Raw genomic sequence first — 27,329 nt, forward strand, 5'->3', positions numbered from 1 at the left:
TCTACGCCGTTACCAAATTAATCGAGCAAGGGCAAGTGGCCGGCACCGATGCGAGTGCGATCTGGTCCTTGCCCCGGGACTGGTGATAACGGTCGCATATCAGCCCTGTACCACCCTTGTCGGCATGCCTGATCACCTTGATTGCTCCGTTCAAATCAAAATGTCTCAGTTTATTTTGACTCGCTCGGTTCCTCCCATCAGATCGCCCCACAGACCCGGACGGGCACGGCGTAAAGCTGCGTTGGGTGTCGCAACCTTGTTAGGTAGTCGGCCAAGCCCAACCATGGGAAGATTCAAGAAGAGGACGGCTGCGGATCGCCTAGCAATTGTCGTTGCACTGGCGCACCCGAAAGCTCCAGCACAAAGGCAACGATAAGTGCCACGCGAGCAATAGGGCATCATGAAACTAAGTGACGAACGGCCTGTCGATGCCACTCTCTCTCTTTGCATGGATTTCTCTGACGCATTTTTGTAGTGATCAGTGTAGTTGTACTCTCTCATACGAGCAAGCAAGACAACGACGGGCTTCTGGCCAGTCGGGATAAGCTCAAGGACGTGCGCTTTTGACGAGTTGAGGGAACAACATAGCGGCGCCCAGCGGCGCCCATGGTTGGTTCTTGAAGTTGGTTCATGCAACAGCATCACTCGCCTGGCCACGGCTTTTATTTTGGTAATTTAACGATGACAATCATGCCACAGCCTTTGTTGTATCCGTGCTGCAGAAGTTTGAAAGCTGTGTTCCTCTCTCACGCATGCATGTTTCGGCTTTAAACCTATCCATGCTTTGAGCCTAATGCCTTTGTAACTCGAGTCGCGTTCTATTCTTTCACTCGGCCGAGATCTAAAATGTCTCGGGAGACTGGCTTAATACTTTTACTTTGCTTAATGTTGTGCATGATCTGCGTACAGTTTATCAACATCGTCTCTAGGGTAACTCCATCTTATACAATCGATCAGAGAAACTCAGCCATAGCACGAACAATTCATGACCAAAAAAAGAATGTCTCTTCATGGTGTGCATCGCATTTGAATCTTAGCTTTTGAGACATGAGACCAGAAGTTGTAGATGAAGTCAGCAGTAGTAGCATGAGTTGCAATGCTTCGCTTGATTGCGTCTATGGGTGCTTGGCTACTAACTACATAGCTAGGCGGACAGCGACTAGCAAAGGCGATGTTCTTCCCAGTGGTGATAGCACACCAAAATTGGTAGTATTGCACGCTAAATTACATGGTTTACTAGAAGGGGGCCTGAAATTTGGAATTTTAATCAAAAAGTTACTTTCTTCCATCTTTTTATCCGTGATACCGCGCCATCGGGGCGATCTTGGAGGTCCGGTCATGTGATTGGCTGGCCGTTGCACAGTCGCGCGCGAGAGCGCCCAAGAAACTTGCACTCTCCATCTTCGCGCGGAGCCCAAGCATCATCATCCATCCATCGATCCCACCGCACGCGTGAATCTGGCATCGCATATCGACCGTTCGTGCATAGTACGCTGCAAGAACCTCTCGCAACATCCCGCTTCGAAGAGAATCCCACGCCTCGTCCCGCCCCGCCCGTTTACGCACACAGCCCAGGATGGCCTCGCCGCCACACGTTGCCTCGCCGACGGCCATGTCGCCGCCGTATCCGTCGCCCGCGTCCATTCCTAGCAAGAAGCGCTCGCCGAGCCTCGACATGAGCGGCAAGCCACCGGCCCTGAAGCGCCGCAAGGCGTCGACGCTCTCGCAGTCGTCGGTGCCCGCGCACCCTCTGCGACAGACGTCCTTCCCGCCCGAGGCGCGGTCGCCGCGCACGAGGTCGCCGTCGATGGACGCTCAATCGCATGTCAGCGGCAGCGTCGCCAGCGGTGTGGGATCCACGGCGGTGGCGGCGGCGCGGAAGAAGCGCGGCCGCAAGTTGAAGGCTGGCGGCAAGGGCGGCGGCGACGACGGCGGCAAGGGCGACGACCAGGCATCGAGCGTCGCCGGTGGTGGCAAGGCGGCCACGGCCGCTTCGGGCACGGGTGACAAGGACGCCGAGGACGACGAGGACGAAGATAAGGCTGAGATGGCGCTCGAGGCCGTTGTCGCGCACACGCAGGAGCAGAAGCAGGAGGAGATTCGGCTGCGCGCCATGCTGGTTGAGGCGTTTGACAGCGAGCAGTACAACCGGTACGAGCTGTGGCGCGCCGCCAAGCTGTCAGATGCCGTTGTCAAGAGGGTAAGTTTTCTTTTCTTGGGGGAGCAGCAACAACTAGCTAACAAGGACCCTGCCTAGGTTGTCAACGCTACCGTGTCACAATCCGTCCCGCAGATGGTCAGCACCGCCGTCAAGGCTGTGGCCAAGCTGTTTGCGGGCGAGATCATCGAGGAGGCGCGACAGGTGCAGGCCGAATGGATCCGCGCCGGCGAGCACCAGAGCGAGCTGCCCACGCCGCCGCCCACAACAGGGGACGCGGCCGGGGACGACGATGCGACCGGTGGCGGCGGTGATGAGGACCGCGAAAAGGACCCGAGGCGCGGGCCGTTGCGGCCGGACCACCTGCGCGCGGCGTGGCTGCGGTACCGCGAGTCGAAGCAGAGCCACGGCGTGGGAATGCAGCAGTTGTGGCACAATCAGCAGGGAAGCGGAGTGGAGCGCTTCTCGGCACGGACTAGGAAGCAAATCTTCAAATAGCCGTCGGTGGTTGGTTGGTTGGTTGGATGACTAGTTGGTGGTGGTGGTGGTAGGGAGATGGGGAAGAGTGGAGGGGGGGCTGGGAGTTTTTGCCGCGGTCAATGATACCCAAAGGGCCTTTTTGCTTTTTAATTTTGCATTTTACCATTGTTAACATATGGGCATTACTGGAGTTAGCATAATCAGAAAGATTGAATCATTTTTGCTAAGTTGTGAAATTGTAATGGTAGTGTCTTGTTTGGTTGGGGCGGGACATGCATGGGGAGTTTTGGTGGAGAGATTTTTTCTGCCCACACGACCCTGATTTTTTCACGTCTCTTGTGCGTGCGACCAGGAGCCCCAGGAAGCATTGAGAAATCAGGAAAAAATAATGGCAGTCTCGAAGAGCTCACTGAAATATAAATATTCTATCCAAAACGCTGATCAACGGCTACCCGTCCCCCAATCGCTTCCTCGGCGACGGTGACATGACAGTGACATGCTGCCCTGAAGAGACGCCCCACCAGCTGACACAGCACGGACAGCGGAGAAGGAAGAAGCTGCAGCAGGTCAGTCAGTGAGTGGTCGACTTTTTGTAAGTGAAGAAACTTCAATTGCACCTCGACTGTGTCACACAACTTCCTTGTTCTTCTTCTCGATCCTGTCCCCCTCGCCCTTTTTCCCACGGGAGGATCCACGCGTATCTCTTCACCTCATCAATATACAATTCATAATATTCTCCATGTGTTGATGTAGTTTTTTTCTCCTTCCCTTTTTTCCACATTCACAATGGCCGGTCCCAAGGTACGATTCTTCCACTCCAGACCAATCTTTGCTTGCATTGCGTTGCGTTGCGTTGCGTTTTGTGTTTGTTTTCCTGTGCCTTGCTCTCTGTCCCATGCTTCCAGTTTCTGCCATCATGCCCTTGCTTCTCTCTAGCCATTCCATTGCAATCCATCACTAACTCCCCGCCCCCCTCAGACCACACAAACCCCCTCGACAAACCCCGCCGCCGAGCGCATCCGCGAGAACCAACGCCGCTCCCGCGCCCGCCGCAAGGAGTTCGTCGAGGCCATGCAGCGCCGCCTCGACGAGTACGAGAAGCAGGGCGTCGAGGCCACCCTCCAGATGCAGCAGGCCGCGCGCACCGTCGCCATCGAGAACTCGCGCCTGCGCCTGCTCCTCGCCCGCCGCGGTGTCACCGACCACGAGGTCGACAAGTTCCTCGCCATGTTCGAGACGGGAATCCCCCGCGACGACGAGATCCTGCAGCCCCCCGGCGGCAACGGCAGCCTGCAGACCGTCATCCCCCCTCCCTCTGCCCCCGCCCCCACCACCTACTCGCAGCAGCCACCTCCAGCAACGACGACGACGACGAGCCCATACCAGCAGTACCACAGCGACGGCGGCATCGACCGCCTAGCCGTGCTGGCGGATGCTAGCATCAGCGATCGGTGCTGCGGCAGCGGCGCCTCGACGGTCGCCACGACGCCGACCGAGTCCACCGTGGCGGCGCAGAGCCCGCCCAGCACGGGGCCGAGCACGATGCCCGGCACGCCCGTCTCGGGGCCGCACGGCCAGTACCACAGCCACATCCACAGCCACAGCCACCACCACCACAGCCATCATCACCATGGTACGGCGCAAGCGCAAGCTGAATCCGCCTCGCCGCTCGTCATGTCCTGCAACACGGCCGCGCAGATCATCGCCGAGATGCAAGGTGGCACGCCGGTCAACCGTCACGCTGTCAAGGCCAGTATGGGGTGCCCGGACGCCGAGTGCGAGTGCTTCGTCAAGAATACGCTGCTCTTCCAAATAATGGAAAAGAGTGCAGCGTAGAGATGAAGAAGCGAAAGATGTTGCTGGGATTGCTTGGCACACACAAAAAGAGAACAAAAAACAAAAAAGGAGTTTGGTTTTGTACATGTATTTTGAGTCTGGGTATGGGGCAAAGCAACAACAAAACGGCGCAGGAAAGGACCTCGTCGCGGATTGGAAAAATGGATGATTGAGTGGGAAAGGATTGGCGGGGGAGGGAAACGATAAAATCAGGGGATACCCAGAGAAATGGCAGGAGGGCATTTCCATTCACGATCATGTCGGAATTACGTGTATGATGCATTGCATTGACGAGGCATATATGGCACAGAGATTTATTGCCGAATGGGACTTGGGCTGAACAATCTATATGAGTTCCGGTCTTGCATAGGCAGGCATAGCTACGCGAACAATTTAATCAAGTACAAGTAATCTATCTGTATGAGAATCTCAGCTTCTATTAATGATCCCAACGCGGTTACGATGCTTCACTCCTTCCAGTTCCATCTTGCCCCCAGCCACTTGACGAGGTACACCAGCGCGATCAGCACCGGCACCTCGATCAGCGGACCAACAGTGGCAGCCAGAGCCTCGTCGCTGTCCGGCCCAAACGTGGCGACCGCGACCGCAATGGCCAGCTCAAAGTTGTTGCTCGCCGCCGTGAAGCTCTGCGTGCAGCCGAGTCTGTACCCGAAACCCAGCCGCCTCGTCGCCCACAGCACCACGAAGAAGATGCACAAGAAATACACCAGCATCGGCGCCGCGACGCGCACCACCGAGACGACCTGGCGGACGACGCGCGCGCCCTGCGAGGCGAAGAGCACCACGATGGTGTACAGCAGGCCGAGGAGGGACCAGGGCGCGAGCCAGCGCATGAAGACGCGGTCGTACCAGCCGGCGCCGGCGGCGCGGCGGAGGGCGAGGCGGGTGAGGACGGCGGCGCCGAGGGGGATGCCGAGGAAGACGCCCACGCTGGTGGCGACGACGGAGTAGGAAAAGGAAGTGTCGGGGCTGGGATCAGGGTTGAGGACGTGGAGGAAGAGGACGGCCAGGGGCGCGAAGAGGAGCATCTGCAGGACGGAGTTGACGGCGACGAGGACGGCGCAGTACTCGGGGTCGCCGCCGGCGAGGCCGTTCCAGATGAGGACCATGGCGATGCAGCGGCCGAGGCCGACGAGGATGAGGCCGTTGCGGAGGTTGGGCTCGTCGGGGAGGAACGCCCATGCGAGGGCCGTCTGGAGCGTTTGTTAGTTAAAAGGAGACTTTGGCGAGGGTTGCAGAGAAGAGGAGGGCACACGAACCATGAAAAAGGGCGCAACGACCCAGTTGACAATGACGGAAAAGGTAATCTGCTTCCACAGAGTCCGCTGCCGCAGGAGGAGGTGCAGAGACTCGTAGCGGACCTTGCACAGGATGGGATACATCATGACCAAGAGGCCAACCGCTTTTCGCCCACAGGCCTTGTCAGCATTTCAAAGGAGGGAGGCGAGGTTTTGGGGATGGCAAGGTGTTGTCCTTACCGATAGGGATGGAGACGTCGACAAACTTGCCGCGCTGGAGGGACTGGCCGATGTTGGGCACAAATTTTCCCAGCAAGATGCCGACGACCATGGAGAGAAAGATCCAGACGGCGAGGTAACGATCCAACCACCCGAGGGACTTGAATGCCGAGACCTTGTCTTCCGACGAGGGCTCTGCTGGCTGCTCCGCGCTGCCAGGGCCGCATTCGAGGGCAAGCTCACTTGGTGGCGGCGCTTCTTTGGTGTGTTGCGCATTCATTGTGAATGGGCAGAATGAGGGGGGAAAGGAAGACTGTGCAGATGGTAGGAATCAGGGTGAACGCATCTCTGGCTGAAAGACACGTTGTGGCCGACTTATATAGGTGAGTGAGTGACATGGGGTTGGGCTGTGACCAGGGAAAAGTGGCGGGTGCGGTAGAGATTTTGACTTGACCAATCAGAGTCCTGGAGTGACGCGACAGTTAGATCCTAGTCGGCGACGATTACCGACCTATGCAGAGGACGGAACACCGACAGTTGGGCACTTGTTAGTATTGTTAACCCGAAAGAGAAACGTCTTTATTTTTAGGCAGTTTTTTTTTGAAGGCCGTTTTAACGGTAGCCCGTATATGGAGTATAACTTCGCGTTTGCCTACCTTTTGCCCGCATACAGCTTCAGTACACATGGCACGTCTAAACTATACCATACAAGTATCTCAGAGTTTAATATTAGGTGCGTGATACTGAAAATTGACACCGGACTTGTTCCATCTGTGTTAAATGAATAGAAGGCAATGGAATCTTCTTTGTGAGAAGCAGATGACTGGGGGGGGGCGTCCTGCTCTCTCGACGGGCGGCGTGGGCGGCGGCGAAGCGGCTTTTAAAAAAGGTCTAGAATGGAATGCCGTTAATCGGCTAAGAAAGTTCGTAGCGATTTTGCCGAGCCAGAGCATCTCGCGGCGAGCTTCGGATCCTTGGTTTACGGAAACCGATGGGCATTGCTGACGCGCCGGACAGCCTCGCGCCATTGGGTTCCGACAGGCGTAGCATCGCGCAATCCTTCTTCTCCAGCTACACTGTTGCCAAATAGGAGGGGGACAAAGTAAGCAAAGCATCTTCTTTGCAGCCTCCCCATGCTTTGGACGAGACAGCAGGGGATGCTTCCTGCTATGCGATGCAGACCTTGCCACGAGTAGGTGGCTTCCGACGCTCTACTAGTGTGCGAATCCTTCTCATCAGGCTAGGTTCATGCAATCTTACATCTCTCTTAATCCTTGGCTATTGAGGCAGTTGGGTAGTGTATTAGTCTTCGATTTATCGGTGCCTAGCTATGCGACTATATCCGCCCTTGACGACGAGTGGTCCTGGAGCTATTCCAAGGCAAGACATGCGCCAGTACAGCATCCAGAAGGTCCATACAAGCTCGAACTATATGTATCTTGAGCTCATCACTATATCCCAAACCTGACATCTAATCCTCATATTATCCTCTCCATTGCTTACACCTTACCGCTCCGACGCGACAAAAGGCAACGATGCGAGCCGCTGCACTTCTCACCCCTCGCCACCCTCACCGCGCAGGCGTACGCGTGCGTGTACACCTACGGCGAGATCCATACCGGCCTGGACGTCGTCACCGCCGTCACCATCACCGACAATGGAGAGACCGTCTGCGACGGCTGCCACGTCAACCGGGGTGGCCCCGGCGACGTCAAATGCCAGGACGGCTACAGCGCCCATTACGAGATCGGCACCGCCGGGGACACCAACAGCATGGGCATCACCTACGGCATGCCGCACGGCACCTTTTACATTACGGTCCCGCCACTCGGCCAGTGCACCTACTCGAACTGCTGCGGAGGCAAGTTCTATTTCTCTGTCGACGCTGATATGCAACGACGACGTCCATCATCCAATTCGAGAAACACAGGCAACTTCCCGTATACTTGCTCCATTTGCAAGAACGCAAACTACAGCTTCTACTAGAGGTGACCGGTAGCGTCTTGCAAGAGACGGTGGTAGTTGAAGGAGGCACTTTGGCTGGTGGATGGGAGGGGGAATCACGCCGCATTTATAGGTAGCTCGGAGATTTATCAATATCAGAAAACCCCGCTCCCACATGTATATTTCATAAGTGACGGCCCGAGTTTGAAGGCAGTCTTCTTCGACTCTGATCTGAGCCCAACTCGCAACAGGAGCCAACAATTCTTTCGTCAAATCATCGGACCCGTGGGGGATTTGTCGCCTGGAGGGCACGATAGGTGTGATTAGATGCAGAAAACCCCAGACACTCATCATGAGCTCAGTAAGCGGAGATGCCAGCCCCAGCTCCGTGCTCAATTAGCAGCATGCTAACCTGTCACGACAGGTGAACATGAGCTCGTAAAGGTCTTCGTAAGGATGCTCCAAAAGACGTAAAATCGAGCCCTTGCTTCCAATCATACAAGACCTTGCGGGATATCGCCCGGTACCACGGTCCTTGAAGGTATATAGCGGATACTAGAATGTCCAGCCTTGTAGGCTGACATTCTGTCACAGAGCGCCACTAAGTAAACCACTCGGCCACAGCGATCTCAAAAAATCGAGAACTGGCAGCTCACGAGGCTGAGAATACCTGGCATACATCATATACCTTCAAGCTCCATGACACTGGGCAAACAGCATCTCGGCTCGCGAGATCTGGCGCTTCTTCCACCCGAATCAGCCGATTGTACAAGGGATTCGGTTCGTCCGAATTGTCCGAATTGTCCGATGTATCTGAATGACCGAGCACCAGTGGCGAGATGAAACGCCAGATAAAGCGTGCTTTCGGCGCATTCGCCTTTTGGGATACTCACACCTCCGCGCGATGCACGCGTCATTAGCATCGACGTGTAGCTAATGAAATTGAACGGTAATGTAGCACGGATAGACCATGAAGCGAAGGTGGCACTTGGTGCAAAAGAGCTGCGCATGCTGCGCCCGCCACTTTTGCCCGTGGACTTTTGAAAGCGGGTTGACTCGGTGTACCGCGACTCGTCCGGCTTGGCATACCAGCATACGGTAGCTGCCTTGCGGCGTTCTTTCTTTTCGTCCGTGACAGTTGTTTTGCGCTTCCATGTAAGGCTACTACCCAACAATTGGGCAGGGTTCACCCCAGCACTTGTCCCAGTGCGTCATCCCTGATATCCAAAATTGCCTGAGTTTCGAAATTATGACCAACGGATGCACAGCGAAGACGTGTCGTGCGGCATCTTCAAGGCACTGGCAAACAAATTCTTGCTCGACAACTGTACCGCCATCGGCAAGAGCACACCCAACAACTGCCAGTGGCCAGTTGAGAGCGTCTCTGCAATGCTCAAGCTCCCACGCCGCCTGGAGTAATCGGAGGAGAGAGCTACGTCGCTCAGCTTTATCCATGGACCCTAGCCCGGCATATTGGAGAGCCATCAAGCAGAACAAGCCAACGGCAAGTTGGTATATGCTTGCCATGAGCGGGACTTCTGGAATCTGAGGCAACGTGTAGGCGGACTCCTCCCAGGCGGTTGGTTGGAACGCATCGATGCGTTGCAAAATGCTGAGCGCCTCTGTCAAGTAGCCGAGCGACGGGCTGGAGTACATCTTCACCCGCAGATTGTTTGTTTCCAGGATTCCCGCGAATAGCACCCCGGGACAAGGAAAACTCGGGTGCAGGACCTGGTTGTGAAAGAAAAGGAGCTCCTCGGTCGTAAAGTACGATGTACCAACAATTCGGTTATCCGGAGGAGCAACGGAATTGGCGAGGACAGACTCCCTGGTTCATGAGTCAATGCTCAGGTCCCTGATCAGTGGGCAAGTACAGGTGCACTTACATGACCATTCCTTTGATACTCCTGATCAACGCCTCTCGCCCCTGTGCGAATTTGACACCCCCACAGAACCTGAGCAAGGATAAGAATCCTTCTGTGTGGTTCCTCCAAACTGGTGTTTGCAGCATCAACTCGACGCATTTTATGCCCTGAATCCTGGTCAACACCCTTACTTTAGCTGCATCGCTAGAGTTTGGACGTGCGATTTCAGTGTTGATGCAGGTGATCTGGTTTGATATGCAGGTGTATAGGCGTTCCCATAAATGCTTGGTATGGTAAGCCTCGCTTGGCTGGGCCGGACTGCCACGATCGCGAGAAATTTCTGTGATACGATGGGCGAGAATGAAAGCAATAAATGCATCGAAGTTGGCGACATTCTTCCCTTGAGGCCTATGATAATTAATAGGAATTACCTCAAGCTTTTTTATCTTTCTGAGAATATATCTATTAACTAGAAGCATAATTAACATGCACGGTCTTACTATATCAGAGCAGCAGAAGCTGAGAAGCGAGTAAAACGTACAGTATGTTACAGCCTCTGAATAATACCAGTCCGGAGGGTGTATGTCGACGAGCAGGGTGGCTTCTTGGCCTTGGCTGTCTGCCGACCTGCGTTCGCGGCCTCTAGACAGAGTTCGTGAGGCGGAGGACGGTGGCAGTGACAAATGGGATTGTCGAGGACCGCTAGAATTGCTTGCCGTCGACGCGATGGCATGATGGGATGACTCTCCCGGTCCACAAAAGGCCTCTGGCTCCGGTGATAAAAGGCCAGAGCAGGGGCACCGAGAGGCTCGTGACGACTCGTCGCACTTGACTTTGCCAGCGCTGCTATCTTGAGTCCCTGTCGGGGCCGGCTTTGGGCGAATGCTGATACTCGCCCTGGGCAGCGCGTCCGAGGATGAGCTCGCGCCAGGAGGATTAAGCTCATAGCGACACTCCATGTTGCGCTTCTGGCAGCTCTTACACTTGGGCCTGATTTCGTCGCATTTGACCCGCCTCGCACTGTGCCAAGGTGTGCGTAAGCATGATATAGGCATGGATACTGATACTGAACCCAGCAAAGTTTGGGGTACGAAGGGAAATAGAATTCCGGAAAAGGAAACCATAGAAATGCAATGCATAGATGTAGCGTTCGTGAAAGAGGAGAGCAGCTTACCGGCAGCCCAAGCAACCTGTCCTGGATCTGGGTGCCCATCGCTTTACTCGTGGAGGATCTGCCGCATCGTCCTTGCCAGCCGCGTCAACCTGGCCGGGACCACGCCGCTCTGATCCCGCCGCCGTTGACATGGCGAATTGATGGTGACAGCGTCACGTCTTTGTCGTCGCCCCCGGCTCAATATTGCACCCGCGGAACTGAGTATATGGCGACTCAGACGATATGATATTGGAGGAGGAGAAGGACGACGACAGGCAAGCTAGCAGCGCTGTAGCAGTTGAGGCGGCCGACGGACGGGTGGAGGCGAGGGACGGCTGCTAACCTGATTAGTAACTGCCTAATGGACGTTGATTGGTTGACATCTCCGTGCCGTCCTAGGACCCGCAATCCTCCTCTCGATCATGAGGAGATAAAGTCTTATCTCGTGCTCGATAAGACTTATCGTACTTTCTCCGTCTGCATAAAATCCCCAGCAGTGAACAAACTTGACCATAAAACTGTCAATTCGGACGCAAATTACAAAAGATGCAGCTGTAGGCTCGCAACCACTGATGAACTGAGCCCCGAAGATTCTCTATACAAACTCCCAGCTCCCACTATCAGATGGAGGCGATGGATATCCCTGCGTTACAGTCTTGGCCACGGTCTACAAACGCCCGCAAATCCCGGAGCCGGACCCTGCGCTGTCCAGAAATGATGGCCAACAAAAAGAACATGAAGAAAGAAATCGCAGTCAAATCCCCAGTAAATATCAAAGGCCCAATAAAAAAAGAATGCTTGAAGAATCTGCTGTCTCCGAGGAATGTCCTCTGCCGAGTTCTGACATAGCTGTGAATCCCGCACGTTGCTCCATACCTGGGCTTCGAAGCGAACTGAGTTCAACTGGAGTCGGGGGGCGTGCGCAATTGACACCTGTGGCACAATCCTTCTCTAACCCCGGTGCGTCTTTTTTGCCAAGTGCTTCGGAAGCAATTCACCCCCCTTTTGATGGCTTCGGGGCACCGCACAGGTTGAGCATAACTTTCACCGAAATGACTGCAACCCCTGTATTAATAGGTAAGTATCGCGCAAATTTTGTTCCCGAGTATCCGTGTAAGTGTTGAAATGTAGAGCTTGGTTGCTTTATGCGCCGCAGTTTGTGCAATTTCGGAATGTTGTAGAAATCGATGAGCTTAAATAGAAACGGCGGCGAGGGACGGTACACTTGGGAAATCTGAGCTGACCGAATCTTGAAGTTGAGCAAGGCATGCGGACTGATTACCATCTTATATTTATACTACAGAGTTTCTTTGACTCGAATCAATTCAACTTGGCGCCTCATGCCTTGGTCTTCCCGACGGTCCTACGAAGAGCGTGAATGCTACTTCCAACAACCCACATTGTTCGACTTTGCAATGCGTTGCGCCTCAAAGTTGCAGGCTTTCATTACTTTTATAAAGCTCATTATGATGTGCCATCAACATCGTTACACGTCAGTCACACTGTCTGCTCCTTGTTGCTTGTGCACGTCATCGTATTGCACGAGCTTCAGACCGCACGCAGGCTCTGTGTCAGTGCCAAGATAGTCTAGTACTGTCAAACCATTGTTCTCTTAAAAAGTACATGTCAAAGATTCTTGGGTCTCTTCAAGCCTATGAAACAGTCGAATGATGCTCTTTGATAGCGTAGTTGGGGCACTGCAGCTGCTGCACTAGGCTGCACAACGTTGGTACCCGAGTACCAAACTGATGGCAAGACGGACAACCGGTATGAGACCGGTGCAACGCACATCATCCAGTTTCATGTTGTTCATCCCTTTAAAAATTGAACAATGACAATTTGTGATCGGTTTATTGGTCTGGATCTTCATTCAGCCAGACCCTCGTGCGCGAACCCATTGACCTTGTCCATAGAAACTCGGCTGTTGTGATTTTAGTTCTGTGCAGCTTCCAATACAAGGAAATTGGACTTGCATAACTGATTAATTTTAAAAGGAAACAACTAGAGTCTTGAGGCTGCCTGTAGGTGCCCTACCAGCCAATGAATGATTGTTTTCTGCTGGTGTGACAATTCGGGTTTGAGAGGCAATCCGCATCTTGCAGAATCCAACTTGGTTTGGCGGGGTGGCTTTTTCAGGAGGCCATCAAGTATCAATGTTATCAGGACTGTTATCCAGAACGCGACCAACAGCGCGTCAACGGACTTCACGCCTAGTAACCTTTCGTCAGGCTTTAGCAGCATGCAATCTTGACTCATAGCATTCAGCTCCCGGTTGGCCATATCCGCAGAACTAATAGTACACAGCACGTAAAGTGGCAAAATTTGAACAGATAGGCTGATTCTACGTGTCTTTCTGTGCTTAGATCGCGCGTTTTCTGGCTAGAGTGGCGGACAGGTCACGAGCTTACTAGGCGGTCTAGATCTTGCACGATTCCAAGAACTTTGGCAAAAACTCTCAATCGATTAAAAATAGATAAACATACTGCCCATCACGCAAAATCTCAATGTTTACCTCTTAGAAGTTCGACTTCTGTTTGAGGGGATAACACCCGCTCTCTTACTTGCCGATCAGCCGGCAACTTGCCGACCAACAGTCGACTTTCCGACCAACAGCGCAATCATCGTCGACGAGCCGGACTTCTCCTCTCTACGCCACCTCTCGTGTTATCTGTAGTCATGAGGATCTCCCTCACCCTCGCCCTCGCCTTCCAGGCCACCCGCGTTGTCGAAGGTATCCGCATCGTTCAGGGTACCCGTGAAGGCTGGGCCGACCTCTACGCGCGATCCTTTGGAGACCACCTGCGTGAGTCGGGTCACGATGTGGTTCTCTCAGCCCCTGCGGAAAAGCCTCCGTGTGCGTTTCCCCAAAGCTGCCCTCCCACCCATGCCCCCAAACTTCCTGCAAAGAGTTCTGCTTTATCGTACTGACCCTACTTGACATATTGCCCGCGCGCTAGACGACGACCCCAAGGAGAAGGGGCCTGTGTTCCGGAAGAGACCCTGCCAGTACAATTCCTGCCTGCCCATGTCCGGCGCTGCCGGGCGCAACGCGAGCCGTCCGGAGCTCAATTGGGTCAACGCATCCCCCGTCACCGCCCTCAAGACCGGCATCGACACCTTCGGCCCGGAGCGCTGGAACGGCTCCGATGCCGAGTTCGTCGTCTCGGGCGTCAACGTGGGCTCCGCCCTCTTCTTCGGGGTTCAATGGTCTGGCACCGTCGGCGCCGCCGTCTATGCCGCCCGGCGAGGCCTCCCCGCCATCGCCTTCTCCGGGCTGGTCAAGAACCGCGAGCTCCCCTGGAACACGTACCCGGAGCCCACCGTCAGCCGGGTCTACGCCGGGCTCGCCGCCAAGCTGACCAACGCCCTTATCGACTCGGGGAAGCCGTACCTGCCAAGGGGCGTCTGGCTCAACGTCAACTTTCCGGACGTGGACGAGAACTGCCTGAACGTGGACGACTTCAACTTTGTGCTGACCCGCATCACCCCCGGCTGGTTCTCACCCAGGGACGTCAAGACATGTGGGAGAACGCGGCTGCCCACGGAGATGAGGGTGTACAAGAAGAGCAAGGAAGGGCTATGCTACGTCTCAGTAAGTGTCGGCGACGCCCAAGACAAGACAACGATGAACGATGTTAGAAAACAGAAAATGGTGCTCGAGAAGCTGGGTGATTTGCTTTCCTGCCTACCGAACCCCACGGAGGCGAGTGATCACAGTTGATCCGTGCTAGGGAGCTGCGCATCACTGCGTAAAATGCAAAAGAAGGCGTGTTCCGTCAATTCATTTTTTATTCATGTATTTAATGTCATACTCCTTTTGTTCATTTTCCGCCCTTGCCAGTAGGAATCGCAAACAGAACAACGCGAGGGCCCTTCTCGCCGGCCTCACCCTCGGCCCAGTCACCGAGACCCTTGTCCACGCGGAAGAATCCACGGCGCTCAAGCTGGATAATGTCGTCCTTCTTGAGCTTGCCGACGCCGGGGTCACAGACAGCCTCCTCCATGCTAGCAGTGTTGGGGTTCAGGTAGTCCTCCAGGTTATCCTCCTCCTCAAGCTTGTCCTTGGTGATGAGATAGTCGAACTCCCACAGCTCCGCGGGGACGAGGTCGAATCCTTGGGCCGAGAGCCAGGTGACCTTCTTCTCAGTCGTCTTGAAGTCGCCCTTGAGGTTGAGCTCGAGCTTCAGGTCAGGAATAGGCTCGCCGGCGGGGATGTCGCGGACAAACGCGTTACCCCAACCCATAAGCGTTATCTCTTCGCCCAGCTTGAAAGTCTTGGCATCAGCCTGGTCGAGGTAGACTTGAGGGGAGAAGTAGACCTGCTTGTTGCCAACAGTGGGGTTCTTGGGATGCTTTGGGCGCTCCTCTACAACAACGCCAGAGGGGGTCTCAGAGCCCGAAAGATCGACCTTTACCAGGTCCTTCTTGAGCAGAGCAGTGTGGCGGGGAGCGACAGGGTCAATCTCCTTCTTGTTGGCAGCCCAGAACGTGGTCCAGTCCATGGAGACAATGTTACGGCTGGGTCCCTGCTTGATGATGAAGTCACGGAGCGCAGCGACCGTCATACCGCGACGGCGGACACCACGGATAGTTGGCATGCGAGGGTCGTCCCAGCCCCAAACCTTGCCGCTGTCGACGAGCTTTGCGAGCTTGCGCTTGGAGAGGAAGGTCTTGATGAAGTTGAGACGAGAGAAGTCCCACATGTGTACCTGTCGGAGGCCCAGGGTGTCAATAAACCACTGGTATTGAGGGTTGCGGTCGGTGTACTCGGTAGAGCGAAGGGCGTGGGTGACGCCCTCGTGACTGTCGACGACGGGGCAGGCAAAATCGTACATGGGGTACATGTTCCACTTGCGACCGGTACGGTGATGTGGCTGCTCGATGTTACAGCGGTAGATGACGGGATCGCGCATGGCCTTGTTGGGGTTGTCCACGGAGAGCTTGGCGCGGATGCAGTTGGCGAGACCCTCCTCGGTACCCTTCTTCATCTCCTCAAAGATACGTAGATTCTCCTCGACGGTTCGGTCGCGACGCTTCGAGGGGCGGCCGTGCATACGCTCGTCACGCATCGTCTCCTGGTCAGTATCGTCGGCGTACGCCTTGTCCATCTTGATCAGCTTGATGCACATGTCGTAGAGGTAGTCGAAGTAATCCGAGGTGTAGGTCAGGGTGTCAGGCTTGATGCCCATGAGGGCGAGGTCCTCAACAATGGCATCCTGGAACTCCTGCTTCTCCTTGGAGGGGTTTGTGTCGTCGAGACGCAGGCGCATCTGGCCCTTGTAGGCGACATGGCCAAAGTAGTCGGAGAGGAGGGCTGCCTTGGCGTGTCCGATGTGAAGGTAGCCGCTGCAGCCATGTTAGCACGCGTTTTCCGAGCACAGTAGTCGTGGTTGGAGCTTACGAAGGTTCGGGGAGGAAACGGGTCACGACGCCCTTGTCGGCATCCTGGAGAGCGAGGTTGTAGTTGGCACCAGCCTTGCTGGCAGCAGCCGTCTTGGCTTTGGAGGCGGCGTCGGCAGCCTTGGCCTCCTCTCCGAGCTCGGGGTGTGCCTGTTCAATGTAGTTGAACCAGCGGGACAGGTGCCCGAGCGTGTTCTTTCGGATGAAACCCATAGCCGCCTTGTTTCCGCGCAGACTCTGCCAGGCCTTTGTGTCGATGGGACCGAGGGCGAAGCCATCGAGGTAGGTTCGCAGCGTTAGGTGCTTGTCGATGCTGCGCAGATGGGGCTCAATGGAGCGGAAATCGCCGCTGAGGCTGGCAGCCACAGTCTCGAGCTCGTCGTGCTTCATTATGGTTGGATTCGCAGGGCAATGAAGTTGATCAGTAAAATTTGAAATGGATGAAGTCTGGCTTTTGAGTCACTGGATTTTCCTTGATGGTGGAGTCTTGATGGAGGGGTTTTTGGCGGGGTAGCAGACATTTGGCTGGCCAATGGACAGCTAACTACAGACACAGATGATGTTTGGGAACTTCTTCAAGAACATGCAGCAGAATATTTCTGCACAAATCTCACCTATTGATTGTATTATTCAGCTTTCGGCTACAACTTTAAATGTTACGGCTATAGGTTGTTAGCAGTGTTTGAAGCTGATGAAAGCTCACACGACACCTTGTTCGTTAGATCCAATATCGATTCAGGCTCTCATTTCAACTAGAAATACCTAGAAAATGGATCCTTGCTGCTACAAACCCTGCGTTTGCTGAACACTGCCATTGCGACAAACGCCGAATTTCGTCGACTTTACTTCAACTGCTAGGTAGGGCAGAAAAATCAATTTTATGGTTATTTTGACATTTTTCTCGTTCTTTGTGTCGGTGCTGTTGTACCTTTTGTTTAAAATCGATGTTACTCTAAGAATTCTGCTGCTGTTTCAAAGGCAAGGCACACGACCGATTCTATGGCCATTCCTAGGTTACCAAGCACAAAATAAACTTGGAAAGAAGATGATAAATTTTGACGAACTAAGGAGTCGGGATCTTTTTTCTTTCTTTTTTCTTCCAATTTGTACGATTGCCTACTAGCTACATATTGCCAGCACAGATCGACCTGGCAGCTATCGATAAGGAACTTTCCGCCTCACTTTCCAGGCAAGTATATTTTTCGAGATGCATCCTTTTTGCGACATGGGCTGCTAGTAGTTCGCGGTTCAACCACGCACATCACATACAACACGAAATGGCCGCCATCGATAAATGCCTGGCCTCTATGGCCAGGCTGAGCTTGTCACAAACCTCCCGCCCGACAGCGTCAATGGTGTCGCGTTGCCTGGCCCCAGCAGCTCTTCTGCAAACCCGCCAAGCCTCTGTTGTCCGTATCAAGAAAGGCCCTGTCAAGAAGAAGTCGGTGCCGAAGGAATACAAACGCCACAACCTCGACAAGACCAACTTTCCTAGATTCTCGCTTGTTGAAGCTATGAGGTACAGTCCCATTACGCGGACGCCCCGTCACGCGACAACCCCCGATCCCGCCGGGGGCAAGCACGACTAACCTGAATTCCAGAATCCTCCGCGCATACGAAGTCGGCCAGCCTCCCGCCTCGATCAAATACGACCTCGCCATCAACCTCAAGACGGCGCGCAACGGACCCGTCATCAAGAGCAACCTGCGCCTGCCACACCCCGTCGGCACCGACTGGCGCATCGCCGTCATCTGCAAGGAGGGCAGCGAGGTGGCCACCGCGGCCTCCGCGGCGGGCGCCGTGGCCGTCGGCGAGGCGTCCCTGTTCGAGCAGATCCTCAAGGAGGACATCAACTTTGACCGGCTACTGTGCCACGAGGGCAGCGAGAAGGCGCTACAAAAGGCCGGCCTGGGCCGCATACTCGGCCCCAAGGGCCTGATGCCCTCGGCGCGCATGAAGACCATCGTCAGCGACGTGGCCAAGGCCATCCGCGACACCGCCGGTTCGGCCGACTACCGCGAGCGCATGGGCGTCGTGCGCCTGGCGGTCGGCCAGCTCGGCCACACGCCGGAGCAGCTCAAGGCCAACATCTCGGCCGTGCTGGCCAAGATCAAGGCCGAGTGCGCGGAGATCTCGGAGGAGTCGCACAAGGAGATCCACGATGTCATCCTGAGCACGACAAACGGGCCTGCCGTCAGCTTAAGCGGCAGGCTGGCGAATGAGGATGACAAGGTCACCGCTGAACAATTATCGAGCGCCATGTAAAATAACATAAGGGGAAGGACTGTGTATTACTGTACTATATCTAAACTACCAACTAAGCAGCATCAGCGTTTGATATGCAAAGTAAAATTTGGCAAGGGGATGCAAGTTTCATTTCTAATTCGTGATTACCATCTATTTTGTTTTGAGGGCCGTGATTGCCTCATCCTGGGCGCCAAGTATTCTGTATATCGCGAGATACCTCAACACACGATCTTGAGCCCGGACGCCGGCTTTGCGACTCTCTTTTAAAGCATTGCCAAGATCCAACAGCAACGTTCTCCTGCACTTAATCAAGCGCGTGTCTAACTTTGCGGTGAATGGCAGCACCGGAAGTGACCTTAGCAGCGTCTCTGCAGCATTACAGTCCCGCGCCAGTGCCATCAACACATTCGGCGTGCTTCCCACAAGTCCCTGTATTTGCTCGTCCTCGTCTTCATCCTCCTCTTCGCTGCCCTGGTCGTCCTCATCGTCCTCCCCGTCTGTCGCCGTCTTCGTTGCAGTGCTCAGCGCCAGCCTCTCCTCCAGCGAGGTCAGACGCTCCGCCACCTCGACCATGGACCTGCCGAGCTCCACGTCCCCGCGGATGATGCGCAGCTCCGCCGTGAGCGCGTCCGCGTCCGCGCGTCTGGCGGTCACGCGGGCGCGGACGTCCTCGACGGCGCGGCGGAAGCCCAGCAGCGAGACACGGACATCCTCGACTCTGTCGTCGCCGCCGCGGAGGTCGGTGCCGAGGGAGAGGAAGGTGGTGGAGTGGGCGTTGACGAGCTCGAGCAGCTCGCCGCTGATGGCGGCGCTGCGGTCGCGCAGGTCAGCGCGCAGGTCCTCGAGCGTCTGGTGGCGGTGCGGCAACGCGGACAGGTACGCGGCGGGCTCGAAGGCGGGTGTGAGAAAGTCGGAGCGCGGGAGGGCCTCGGGGAAGGGTAAAGGGGCGTCGTCGTCAATGTCGATGTCGGAGGAGGAGGGGGAGGAGGAGGAGGGGGAGGAGGGGGGCCGCTGGTCTGCCCCGCGATGGGAGCGACCCGTCCAATGTGCTGGCCATGCCAGGATCTGGAGGAATGGTGTTTTGTGAGGTTCTTGTATTGATTGTTGAGATGGAGTCAGGAATTAGAAGTGGAGAGAGAAAAGCTCTGTAAGGTGTCGTCTGTTGTCGCTGTGGCTCGTGGTTGTTTGCTTGATGGGAGGAAGCTTTTGGTGCAGGCAGGAATAAGCGTGTCCACATACTGGTTATGAACCCATGCTCGCAAATCGTGCTTGCACCTTCGCATCTTCCTACACCAGTCCCTCACAACCGACTTTTTGCATTATAGTAATGGAAAAATTTCTCCCATGGCTATTGGTAAAAAAGCAAGACCAAAACTTTCACACTGGGCAGAAGTTGATTCCTTTCCCCTACAGAAACAGCGTTTGCCATACAGGGTAGCGCCATCCAAAGCCAGTCGGGCCATTGACAGCAGTCCGCTACGCTCTGTCACAACTTCATCTCCATTCAAACTCCATTCAAAGCCAGCCACCGATGACCATGACTCAAAAGAACGTACGCTTACCTTGCTACAGGTCCCCGCTGCCTTTGCTGCCACCCTTTCTGCGGAAAAGGGGAGTTCATCTTCTCCGTATGGCGCGCACTAGGCCTGTGGGGGGTTCTTCAGCTATCTACCAGTACCATTGTTGAGTGGCTTGCTGAATGGAGGAATGACCCCAACTGGGGTATGCTTGATGGCTGCTTTCCAGTCTCCGCCTGGTAGCTAGCCTTTCAATAACCTGGGGTACCCCCGGAGCGGAGGGTGACACGCGAGTTTGGTCTCTTTCATCTCTCGAGAGGTCTTCCGTCAATAAAGCACACCCTGTACATCACACACTGTTGATTCCAGGTCTACATCTATGGATCCGGAGTCTCACATGGGCGAGAATGACTGGGAGGAGCTTCCCCAAAACCAGAGTCTACACGGTGCGGTATCGGATGAGACACCAGCGTCAGTGCGAGTCAACGCTATACGGGGCCCAAGATAAATCGATTGACCGTTTTTAGATGCCAACTTTGCCGCAAGAAAAAGGCAAAGTGCTCTAGACAGCAGCCATGCACGCAGTGTATGAAATCAGGTGAGCCATCACCATAGCCGCTGTCTCACCTGTCATACTCACAATCCGGCGACCTTTAGGGGTGGACTGCGTCTATGAAGACAAGAGATCCAAAGGAGGCGTTAAGATTGGCGTTATAGAACGATTAAGTCAACGAATTGGTCAGTGTTAAAAAGTCGGCCACCGCGAATCCCGCGCTAATGAGCCTCAACAGACACGATTGAGAACATGTTTCTTGGACAGAGTATTCTGATGCAGCAGTTCATGAAAGGTCATACTGCAGCCAAACCTGGCTCTTGTCTCCAAAGCTTTGCGTCTAGCGATTTGGCGTCCTCGACTGAGCGAGTGAAACAAGCTCTCTCGGACGTGGTAGCTTCGGCCGGAGAAACACATTCTAGTAGTGCGACTGAGACTGTTGATTTTCTCTTGAGCAGAAGGAAGCGAGAGAACAAAGAAGATGAAGATGCCAATACTCGTTCGCAGAAGAGATTGTGCGCTTCTACGAGCAGCCCGTGCGCTTCCCTGCAACTTGCGCCCGTCGAGACTATCCTGGAAGTATACTTCAAGCTCGTTCATCCTTGGATACCAGTTGTGCACCCGGCATCATTTCTGAGAAGAGCGCGCGAGCCGGATAGACCTTCAGGAATCACACTCATACTGCAAGCCATTACTGCTATAGCTTTGCCATATGCTAACGACTCAGTGGAAGCTGCAAAGTCGGCTGAGCTGGACGACCACCTCTCTCAGCTACGCCAAGGCGTCGTCATCTCTGCAATAGAAAGTAGCTCGAAAGAGGCCATACAAGCCCTGATTCTTGTGGCCTTTGATACCATCAGGCGAGGCTTGAGTCGCTCTCCATGGTCGCTTGTTTCTATTATATGTCGCAAGATTGAGAGCCTGCAGCTGAATACTGAGGAGAGAAAAGAGGACTGCCACTTGTCAACATTTTTCTCACAGCCCACGGAGCCGCTGGATCCGCCAACCACGTGGGTAGAAATGGAGGAGCGACGCCGCGTATTTTGGGGTGGTTTTCTGCTGGATCGATTCTGCAGCATTGTGACAGGGTAAGAGCTCAAGAGCGAGAAGTCAATGCCCGATTTACTGACGAAGCCAATTAGATCAACCCCAAACATCTCCAGTAAGAGTATACAGAGACGGCTACCATGCGATGGGTGTCTGTGGGAGTTTGATCAATGCATCGAGACATCGTTTTTCAAGATACACGAACAAACCCAAGAGGATATGGAAGCTAGTGCTGAAACTGAAGATGCGCCCTTTCCACCTGTTTACAACGACTCCGAGGGGCCTAGTGGGATCGGTGGCTTGGCTTACACCATTGAAGCAACCGAGTCGCTATTTCTCGTCAGCAAATTCCACGAGCGCCAGCCTCTTGAGCCAAACAGCCCAGCCCAGCTCTCGAGTTGGCTTCACAAATTTCGACAGCTGGACTCTCGTCTTCTCCAGTAAGTTTATACTCTCCACGACGGAAACGTCTGCTAGATATTGACCTGGCAAAGGTGGGAGCTGTGCTTGACACATCGCTGGCGGGAGGTTCGCGTCGTGAACGGCTACATCGACCCGAACTTGACCATTGCGCACATGACACACAATGCAGCAATAATCACACTTCACAATCGCCTCGCAAATCCACCGCGACAAGCTCGAGCTTGGTTGTCCTCGCTTGTGTCTGGCGCATCGAAAGAAGCTTGTGTGATGGCCGCTATGAAGATCGATCGCATTGCCCGGCGCTTCTTGGATGCGAGCCGGGAGATCCCACCGCATCAATTTGCACTTTGCATATTTATGGCTGGAAGGGTATTAGTGAGTATGTTGTCCCTGCATACCGGTACTGCGCTCTGATTTGGCTGACATGTATTGCCACGAAGACTGGAATACAACAAGGATGTCCGATACTACGACGTCACTGATTGCATTGCTTCTGGAGGTCTCTAACCGGATTTCAAATAAACGAGAGACAGAAACGCATGCTTCGAGCGATGAAGATTCGGCGATGAGGCTTCGCAGGGCCCTGATTTCAGAGAGAGAGTCTGCAGAGGAGAGCGGAGCTAAATCTGCGGCGCAAGACACTGCGCAGAGACAAGGGCTGACAGCCTCCAATGAGCAGCCGCTGATGAACATGGTCGACTTTTCAGCTACGTTACATCCGTTTTCAACGTCACCTTCCAGTGGAGGCAGCGTTTTTGGCATCAACTTTTTCGACCAGGATTCACCGCTGGGGTTTGATCGGAGTCTGCTGACCGGGAGCCAGCTGATGCTGCAAAATCCCAGCGCAGAAGAGAGGCAGCCTGAGACTGGTGCGGCAGAAACCGACACGCGAGACGAGATAGAATTTGATTTCATGGCGGAGCTTCGAAAGCTTGAGTCTAGAGCGCGCGAGCAAGGCAGACGGCTTCGAGGACAGACAGATCACAACCAGCACAAGTGATTCTCTTCACTTGTATGTAAATGTATTCGAGACTCATTTTATGTACAAAACCCACAGAGCTATTCATCGTCCCTTTAGAGACCCGGACCATTGTACGCTCCAATGTTGGGCTTCGATGACTTTGACACGGAGTTTCCAAAAAAGTCTACGCCGCCATTATCCGGGATGACCTTGCCACTGAGCAGGGCGGGCGAGCCGGATTTGAGGCGGTATCCAGCTGCCGACCCCAAAGTATCACTTCCCGAGCCCGGTTTCACGAAGCGCGGATCTCCTGCGATGCCGCCGCCTGTCGGTGCCTTGACATTCTGAAAAACATTCTCGTGCCAGCTGATACCGCTCCTGGCCGGAAGCGACGACTTGCCATTTCCAACAATGATATTGTTGGTGAAATTGGTGTTTTTCGGCAAAGTCATGTTGAAGTTGGCCTTGTCGCAGTACAAGACGTTCTGGTAAAACTCCAGCGTCGGCTTGTCGCCGTTGCTGTAAAAGCGGCAGTCGTTCTGGAAGACGTTGTACCGCACGACCTGCCGCACATCACCACCCGATGGGCCGCAGCCGTCACAGTTGAGGAACGCGCCGCCGGCGTTGTCGCGGCTGAAGTTGTACTCGACGGTGCAGGTGCCCGCGTTGCCCCAGTCGCAGTCAAACGCCTCGCTGTCGATGACGGACATGATGCTGCCGACGACCACGTTGTGGCGGAGCGTCGGGTCGCGGCCGCCGAGCACCCACATGCCGGCAAAGTTGCCGCCGGTCCAGGGATACGCGCCCTTGCCGAGGTCCACGGCGACGTTGTAGTCGACGAGCGGCGCCTCGCCGTACGAGAGCACGACGCCGTCGCCGCCGCACGCGCGGATGCGGTTCTCGGTGACGCGCGCGCGGGCGCCGCGGTTGTCGAAGGCGTTGCCGACGCGGACCTTGATGCCGCCGCCGCCGCAGTCGGAGACGGCGTTGCCGCGGACGAGCACGTCGTCGTAGCGGCTGCCCGTGGCGGTGCCGACGTCGACGAGGATGCCGGCGGAGAGGATGAAGGCGGCGCTGGTGCTGCCGGCCTTGTTGGTCTCGCCGGCGACGTGGTGGACGACGTTGCCGTCGATGGTGATGCCCGTGTGCGTCGTGCCGTCGCTCGCGGTGACGTGGATGCCCTGGCGGGCGGCGAGCTGGCGCGCCGGGTTGGTCACGGTGAGGTTGGCGATGCGCCAGTGGTCCTGGTTGGTCAGGGTGACGGCGGCGCCGGCGGCCCCGGTGCCGTTGATGACGGCGCCGGCGTTGCCTCCGTACTTGGTGATTTGAATGGGCGCCTGGGCCGTGCCGACGCCCTTGGGCGAGAGGACGCCGTTGCAGGTGCTGCCCGCCTTCAAGGCGATGATGTCACCGGGCTGGAAGGTGGGCTCGTTGGCTTGCGCGAGGCTGTTCCAAGGGCGCGTGAGCGTGCCGGAGCCGCCGGAGGATGCGGAGCAGTCGATATGGTATTGAGTCGCCTGGGTGACTGAGATAATAGCGCCAAGGGCGCTCCAAAGCCTGATTGAGAGAGGCATTGTTGCGGTGGAGCTGGAACGGAATCAGCTCATACCCTTTTGTGTGGCGTAGATGGCTGTGGTATTTGACTTCTAGCTCATAATATTTATATCTTGGAGATTATACGTCAGCCCCCTGCGCGTTCTAGATCGGCGACTCGGCGGACCCCCGGCTCCGCCCCCGGACCCCGAACGGCAATGGAAAAGTATCCCGTATCCTCGACCCAGAACCACTCATGACTAGAGTTTTGGTCGAAATATCGGATGAGGTAGATACTACACTACTCCGTGACTATCGACTGGAAGTGATGTATCAGTGGGCGAGTGGCACTATTGAAGCGCTTCGGCTAACTATGTATGTGATGCTGCAGCCTGTCTATACGATCAATCTTGTAACGAACGGCCAAGGTGCTTAGGAGAATCTCATCATTTTGGGGGACGTACGCTTCACCACCTTGTAAATGAAAATCTGTGCCGGAATGAGTTTTTATTAGATTTATTTGTTATTAAATATCTCTGGACTATGATAGTACAATTTCTCCGTCTCCTGTGAACGAAAGACTTGGCCGTCCCAGCCATCGAGATTTTATTTCATCCCCATTGCTTTGCTTGCCAGCGATTGCAAAGATGCCCGAGACAATGACTGCCTCCCCTGACACCCACGACAGTCTCTCATGACGGATGTTCGGTATCATCGTCTTTGTCGTCATGATGTTCGTGTTGGGATCCGGACGCAACACGTCGCCGCGGGCCTCGGCGCTGTTTGTCTGCGGCGTCAGGTCGACGATGCCGCTGGCCCCGGCTTCAGAGATCACCAGGGCGGAGCGCGCAGTCTCGACGGCCATGCCATCCTCACCCAGGTTGTCAAAGGACAAGAGCTCGACGTTTGGCGACTTGGCTACTTGTACGAGGCGGCTGCCTCTCTTTCTTGGCGCGAAGATGGCGAACCCGCCCTCAACGGCAAACAGGGATGCGTTCGGGGGAGTCTCGGCTCGGATACGGTGTATTCTTAGATGCCAGTCGGGCCATTTATCGCAAGGTGGGATGACTGTCGACTCGACGGTGACGCCGGCGGATGACCACGGCTTCCAGCGACTCACCATGGCCGTGATGCCCGCCTCCTGCCCCTGCACGGGCACGACTGGGAACTCCGTGTCTCCGACGGACTTCCACCTCTGCGTCCAGGCCTCTCCGCCATCGCGAGACAGCGCAAGCGTGCTATCCGGCGCAATCTGGGCAAACAGGGGGCCCGTAGGGACGCTGAAGCCAAAGGACGAGGAGTACGCAAACTTGGCGTACTTGGCCTTGGTCGCCTTCATCGGCCAGACGCAAAACTGCCCGGACGAGAGCAGGAAGTGATGCCCGCCGCTCGTGTGATTGCAGACAATCTGCCGCGCCGGCTTGACGACAACTATACCTGCGCCGCCGTGCTGCAAGGGGTGCGGGAGCTCCGGCGCCGCCCAGAAGGGGTGCGTGTCGGCGAGGCCGATGACGATGAGGGACTTGAGGGCCCAGTAGGGCGACTGTGGCGAGTTGTAGTTTTCGCTCATGTACATGTTGGGGTACAGGTAGCCAATGTTGAGCGTGCCGTCGGGCCAGAAGATGTCGTGGGAGTGCGCAGCCCACCAGCGCAGGTGGCGGAGGAGCATGCCCTTGACGGCCCCGTGCGAGGTGAGGGGATCGGAGTCATCGCAGAGGTCTCCGTAAGCAAAGGCTGCGTAGAAGGCGCCCATGGCGAATTTGTAGCACAAGGAGCGGCCGAAAGGGACTGCGGCGCCTATTTGACAAGTTGTCAGTCTTTTGATACACGGGTGTGCCCGTCCACACCGGAACATACATACCGTCAGTATCAAAGTACGCCCAGAATGACTGAATAAATTGATGGGCTCGTTTCTTGAAGCCTTGGCATCGTTCGGGATCAAGGTCCGCGGCAAACTTGGCATACAAGATCTGGCTGAATTGGATGGCGAAGCTGCCGGAATAGTAGTCCGCGTGTCGCCCCCGCGCGGCATCCTCACCGACTCCCTCCTTGGTCGGATCCGACGTCGCCGGGCGCCAGATGCCGTCGCTGGACCAACCGTCGCCAATGTAGAACTTGTCAAGGGTCTCGAGGTCTGCCTTGATGAGCGGCCAGTAGGCGGCCCATTCCTCGCCGCACACCTTGACGAGCGCGAGGTTCGAAAAGACCCGGAACCAGCGCCAATTATTCTCGGGCATGACCTTGCCGTTCAGGCCCTTCAGCCAGGCCTTGACGTTGGACTTGGCCGTACCGCTCAGCGGTCTGTAGAAGGACTCCGGCGCGGAGAGCAGGGCAAAGGAAATCACCTCGGCCTCAACCATGCGCTGGTCCCAGTCCCCGATGGCACCCCAGTACTCTGGATGCGATGGATCGACACCATTCTCAAGACCTCGCATCCAGTGGCCCAGAAGAGAGTCGTCCGAAGAGTCTTGTTTGCCTGTGCTGCGCGGCTGAGCAGCGAGCAGCGTCGCTACCACCCAGAGTGGGCGTGCATATCCTTCCAGCTCAGCGGCGGCGTCGTCAAAGTGAGCGCCGGATGTGATGGGTATCTTGACACGAGCGTTGCCTTTGGAAGAGTATGCAACGAGAGGCTGTAGAAGCGCCTTGGACGCTGCGACGACCTCGGTGCGGCGGGCGAAGCCATTGTCGGAGAAGCCGGGCAGAGGCGGCATCCTGGGTGGAAGGGGGTCAGGCA

The 27,329-nt window shown here is 55.4% G+C and overlaps 9 protein-coding genes across 9 annotated transcripts; 5 read left to right on the forward strand and 4 right to left on the reverse strand.

Annotated features, from left to right (window-relative positions):
- Positions 1–1,576: 1,576 nt before the first annotated feature.
- ISF_01420 (TAFII28-like protein) lies at positions 1,577–2,656 on the forward strand (the record flags this gene model as incomplete). Its single annotated transcript, XM_018845027.1, has 2 exons — positions 1,577–2,200; positions 2,258–2,656. The coding sequence occupies 2 exons, from the start codon at positions 1,577–1,579 to the stop codon at positions 2,654–2,656; spliced, it is 1,023 nt and encodes a 340-aa protein (XP_018707793.1).
- A 768-nt stretch (positions 2,657–3,424) lies between these two features.
- ISF_01421 (hypothetical protein) lies at positions 3,425–4,474 on the forward strand (the record flags this gene model as incomplete). Its single annotated transcript, XM_018845028.1, has 2 exons — positions 3,425–3,439; positions 3,617–4,474. The coding sequence occupies 2 exons, from the start codon at positions 3,425–3,427 to the stop codon at positions 4,472–4,474; spliced, it is 873 nt and encodes a 290-aa protein (XP_018707794.1).
- Positions 4,475–4,941: 467 nt separating this feature from the next.
- Positions 4,942–6,232, reverse strand: ISF_01422 (arsenical-resistance protein; the record flags this gene model as incomplete). The annotated part of the gene is made up of 3 exons (XM_018845029.1): positions 4,942–5,688; positions 5,755–5,897; positions 5,974–6,232. 3 exons carry the CDS (start codon positions 6,230–6,232, stop codon positions 4,942–4,944), a joined length of 1,149 nt encoding a protein of 382 aa, XP_018707795.1.
- A 1,107-nt stretch (positions 6,233–7,339) lies between these two features.
- ISF_01423 (hypothetical protein) lies at positions 7,340–7,938 on the forward strand (the record flags this gene model as incomplete). The annotated part of the gene is made up of 2 exons (XM_018845030.1): positions 7,340–7,386; positions 7,482–7,938. The coding sequence occupies 2 exons, from the start codon at positions 7,340–7,342 to the stop codon at positions 7,936–7,938; spliced, it is 504 nt and encodes a 167-aa protein (XP_018707796.1).
- Positions 7,939–13,590: 5,652 nt separating this feature from the next.
- Positions 13,591–14,635, forward strand: ISF_01424 (acid phosphatase; the record flags this gene model as incomplete). The annotated part of the gene is made up of 2 exons (XM_018845031.1): positions 13,591–13,768; positions 13,872–14,635. The coding sequence occupies 2 exons, from the start codon at positions 13,591–13,593 to the stop codon at positions 14,633–14,635; spliced, it is 942 nt and encodes a 313-aa protein (XP_018707797.1).
- A 100-nt stretch (positions 14,636–14,735) lies between these two features.
- Positions 14,736–16,704, reverse strand: ISF_01425 (glutamyl-tRNA synthetase; the record flags this gene model as incomplete). Its single annotated transcript, XM_018845032.1, has 2 exons — positions 14,736–16,260; positions 16,316–16,704. 2 exons carry the CDS (start codon positions 16,702–16,704, stop codon positions 14,736–14,738), a joined length of 1,914 nt encoding a protein of 637 aa, XP_018707798.1.
- An 887-nt stretch (positions 16,705–17,591) lies between these two features.
- Positions 17,592–20,586, forward strand: ISF_01426 (60S ribosomal protein L1; the record flags this gene model as incomplete). Its single annotated transcript, XM_018845033.1, has 5 exons — positions 17,592–17,833; positions 17,916–18,575; positions 18,936–19,437; positions 20,134–20,189; positions 20,448–20,586. 5 exons carry the CDS (start codon positions 17,592–17,594, stop codon positions 20,584–20,586), a joined length of 1,599 nt encoding a protein of 532 aa, XP_018707799.1.
- A 2,589-nt stretch (positions 20,587–23,175) lies between these two features.
- On the reverse strand, positions 23,176–24,636 carry ISF_01427 (Ig domain protein group 2 domain protein; the record flags this gene model as incomplete). Its single annotated transcript, XM_018845034.1, has 1 exon — positions 23,176–24,636. The coding sequence occupies one exon, from the start codon at positions 24,634–24,636 to the stop codon at positions 23,176–23,178; it is 1,461 nt and encodes a 486-aa protein (XP_018707800.1).
- Positions 24,637–25,136: 500 nt separating this feature from the next.
- ISF_01428 (hypothetical protein) lies at positions 25,137–27,306 on the reverse strand (the record flags this gene model as incomplete). Its single annotated transcript, XM_018845035.1, has 2 exons — positions 25,137–26,392; positions 26,457–27,306. 2 exons carry the CDS (start codon positions 27,304–27,306, stop codon positions 25,137–25,139), a joined length of 2,106 nt encoding a protein of 701 aa, XP_018707801.1.
- Positions 27,307–27,329: the final 23 nt, after the last annotated feature.

The sequence above is a fragment of the Cordyceps fumosorosea genome (genome assembly GCF_001636725.1).
Source record: "Cordyceps fumosorosea ARSEF 2679 chromosome Unknown scaffold_2, whole genome shotgun sequence".
Classification (NCBI taxonomy): Eukaryota; Fungi; Ascomycota; class Sordariomycetes; order Hypocreales; family Cordycipitaceae; genus Cordyceps; species Cordyceps fumosorosea.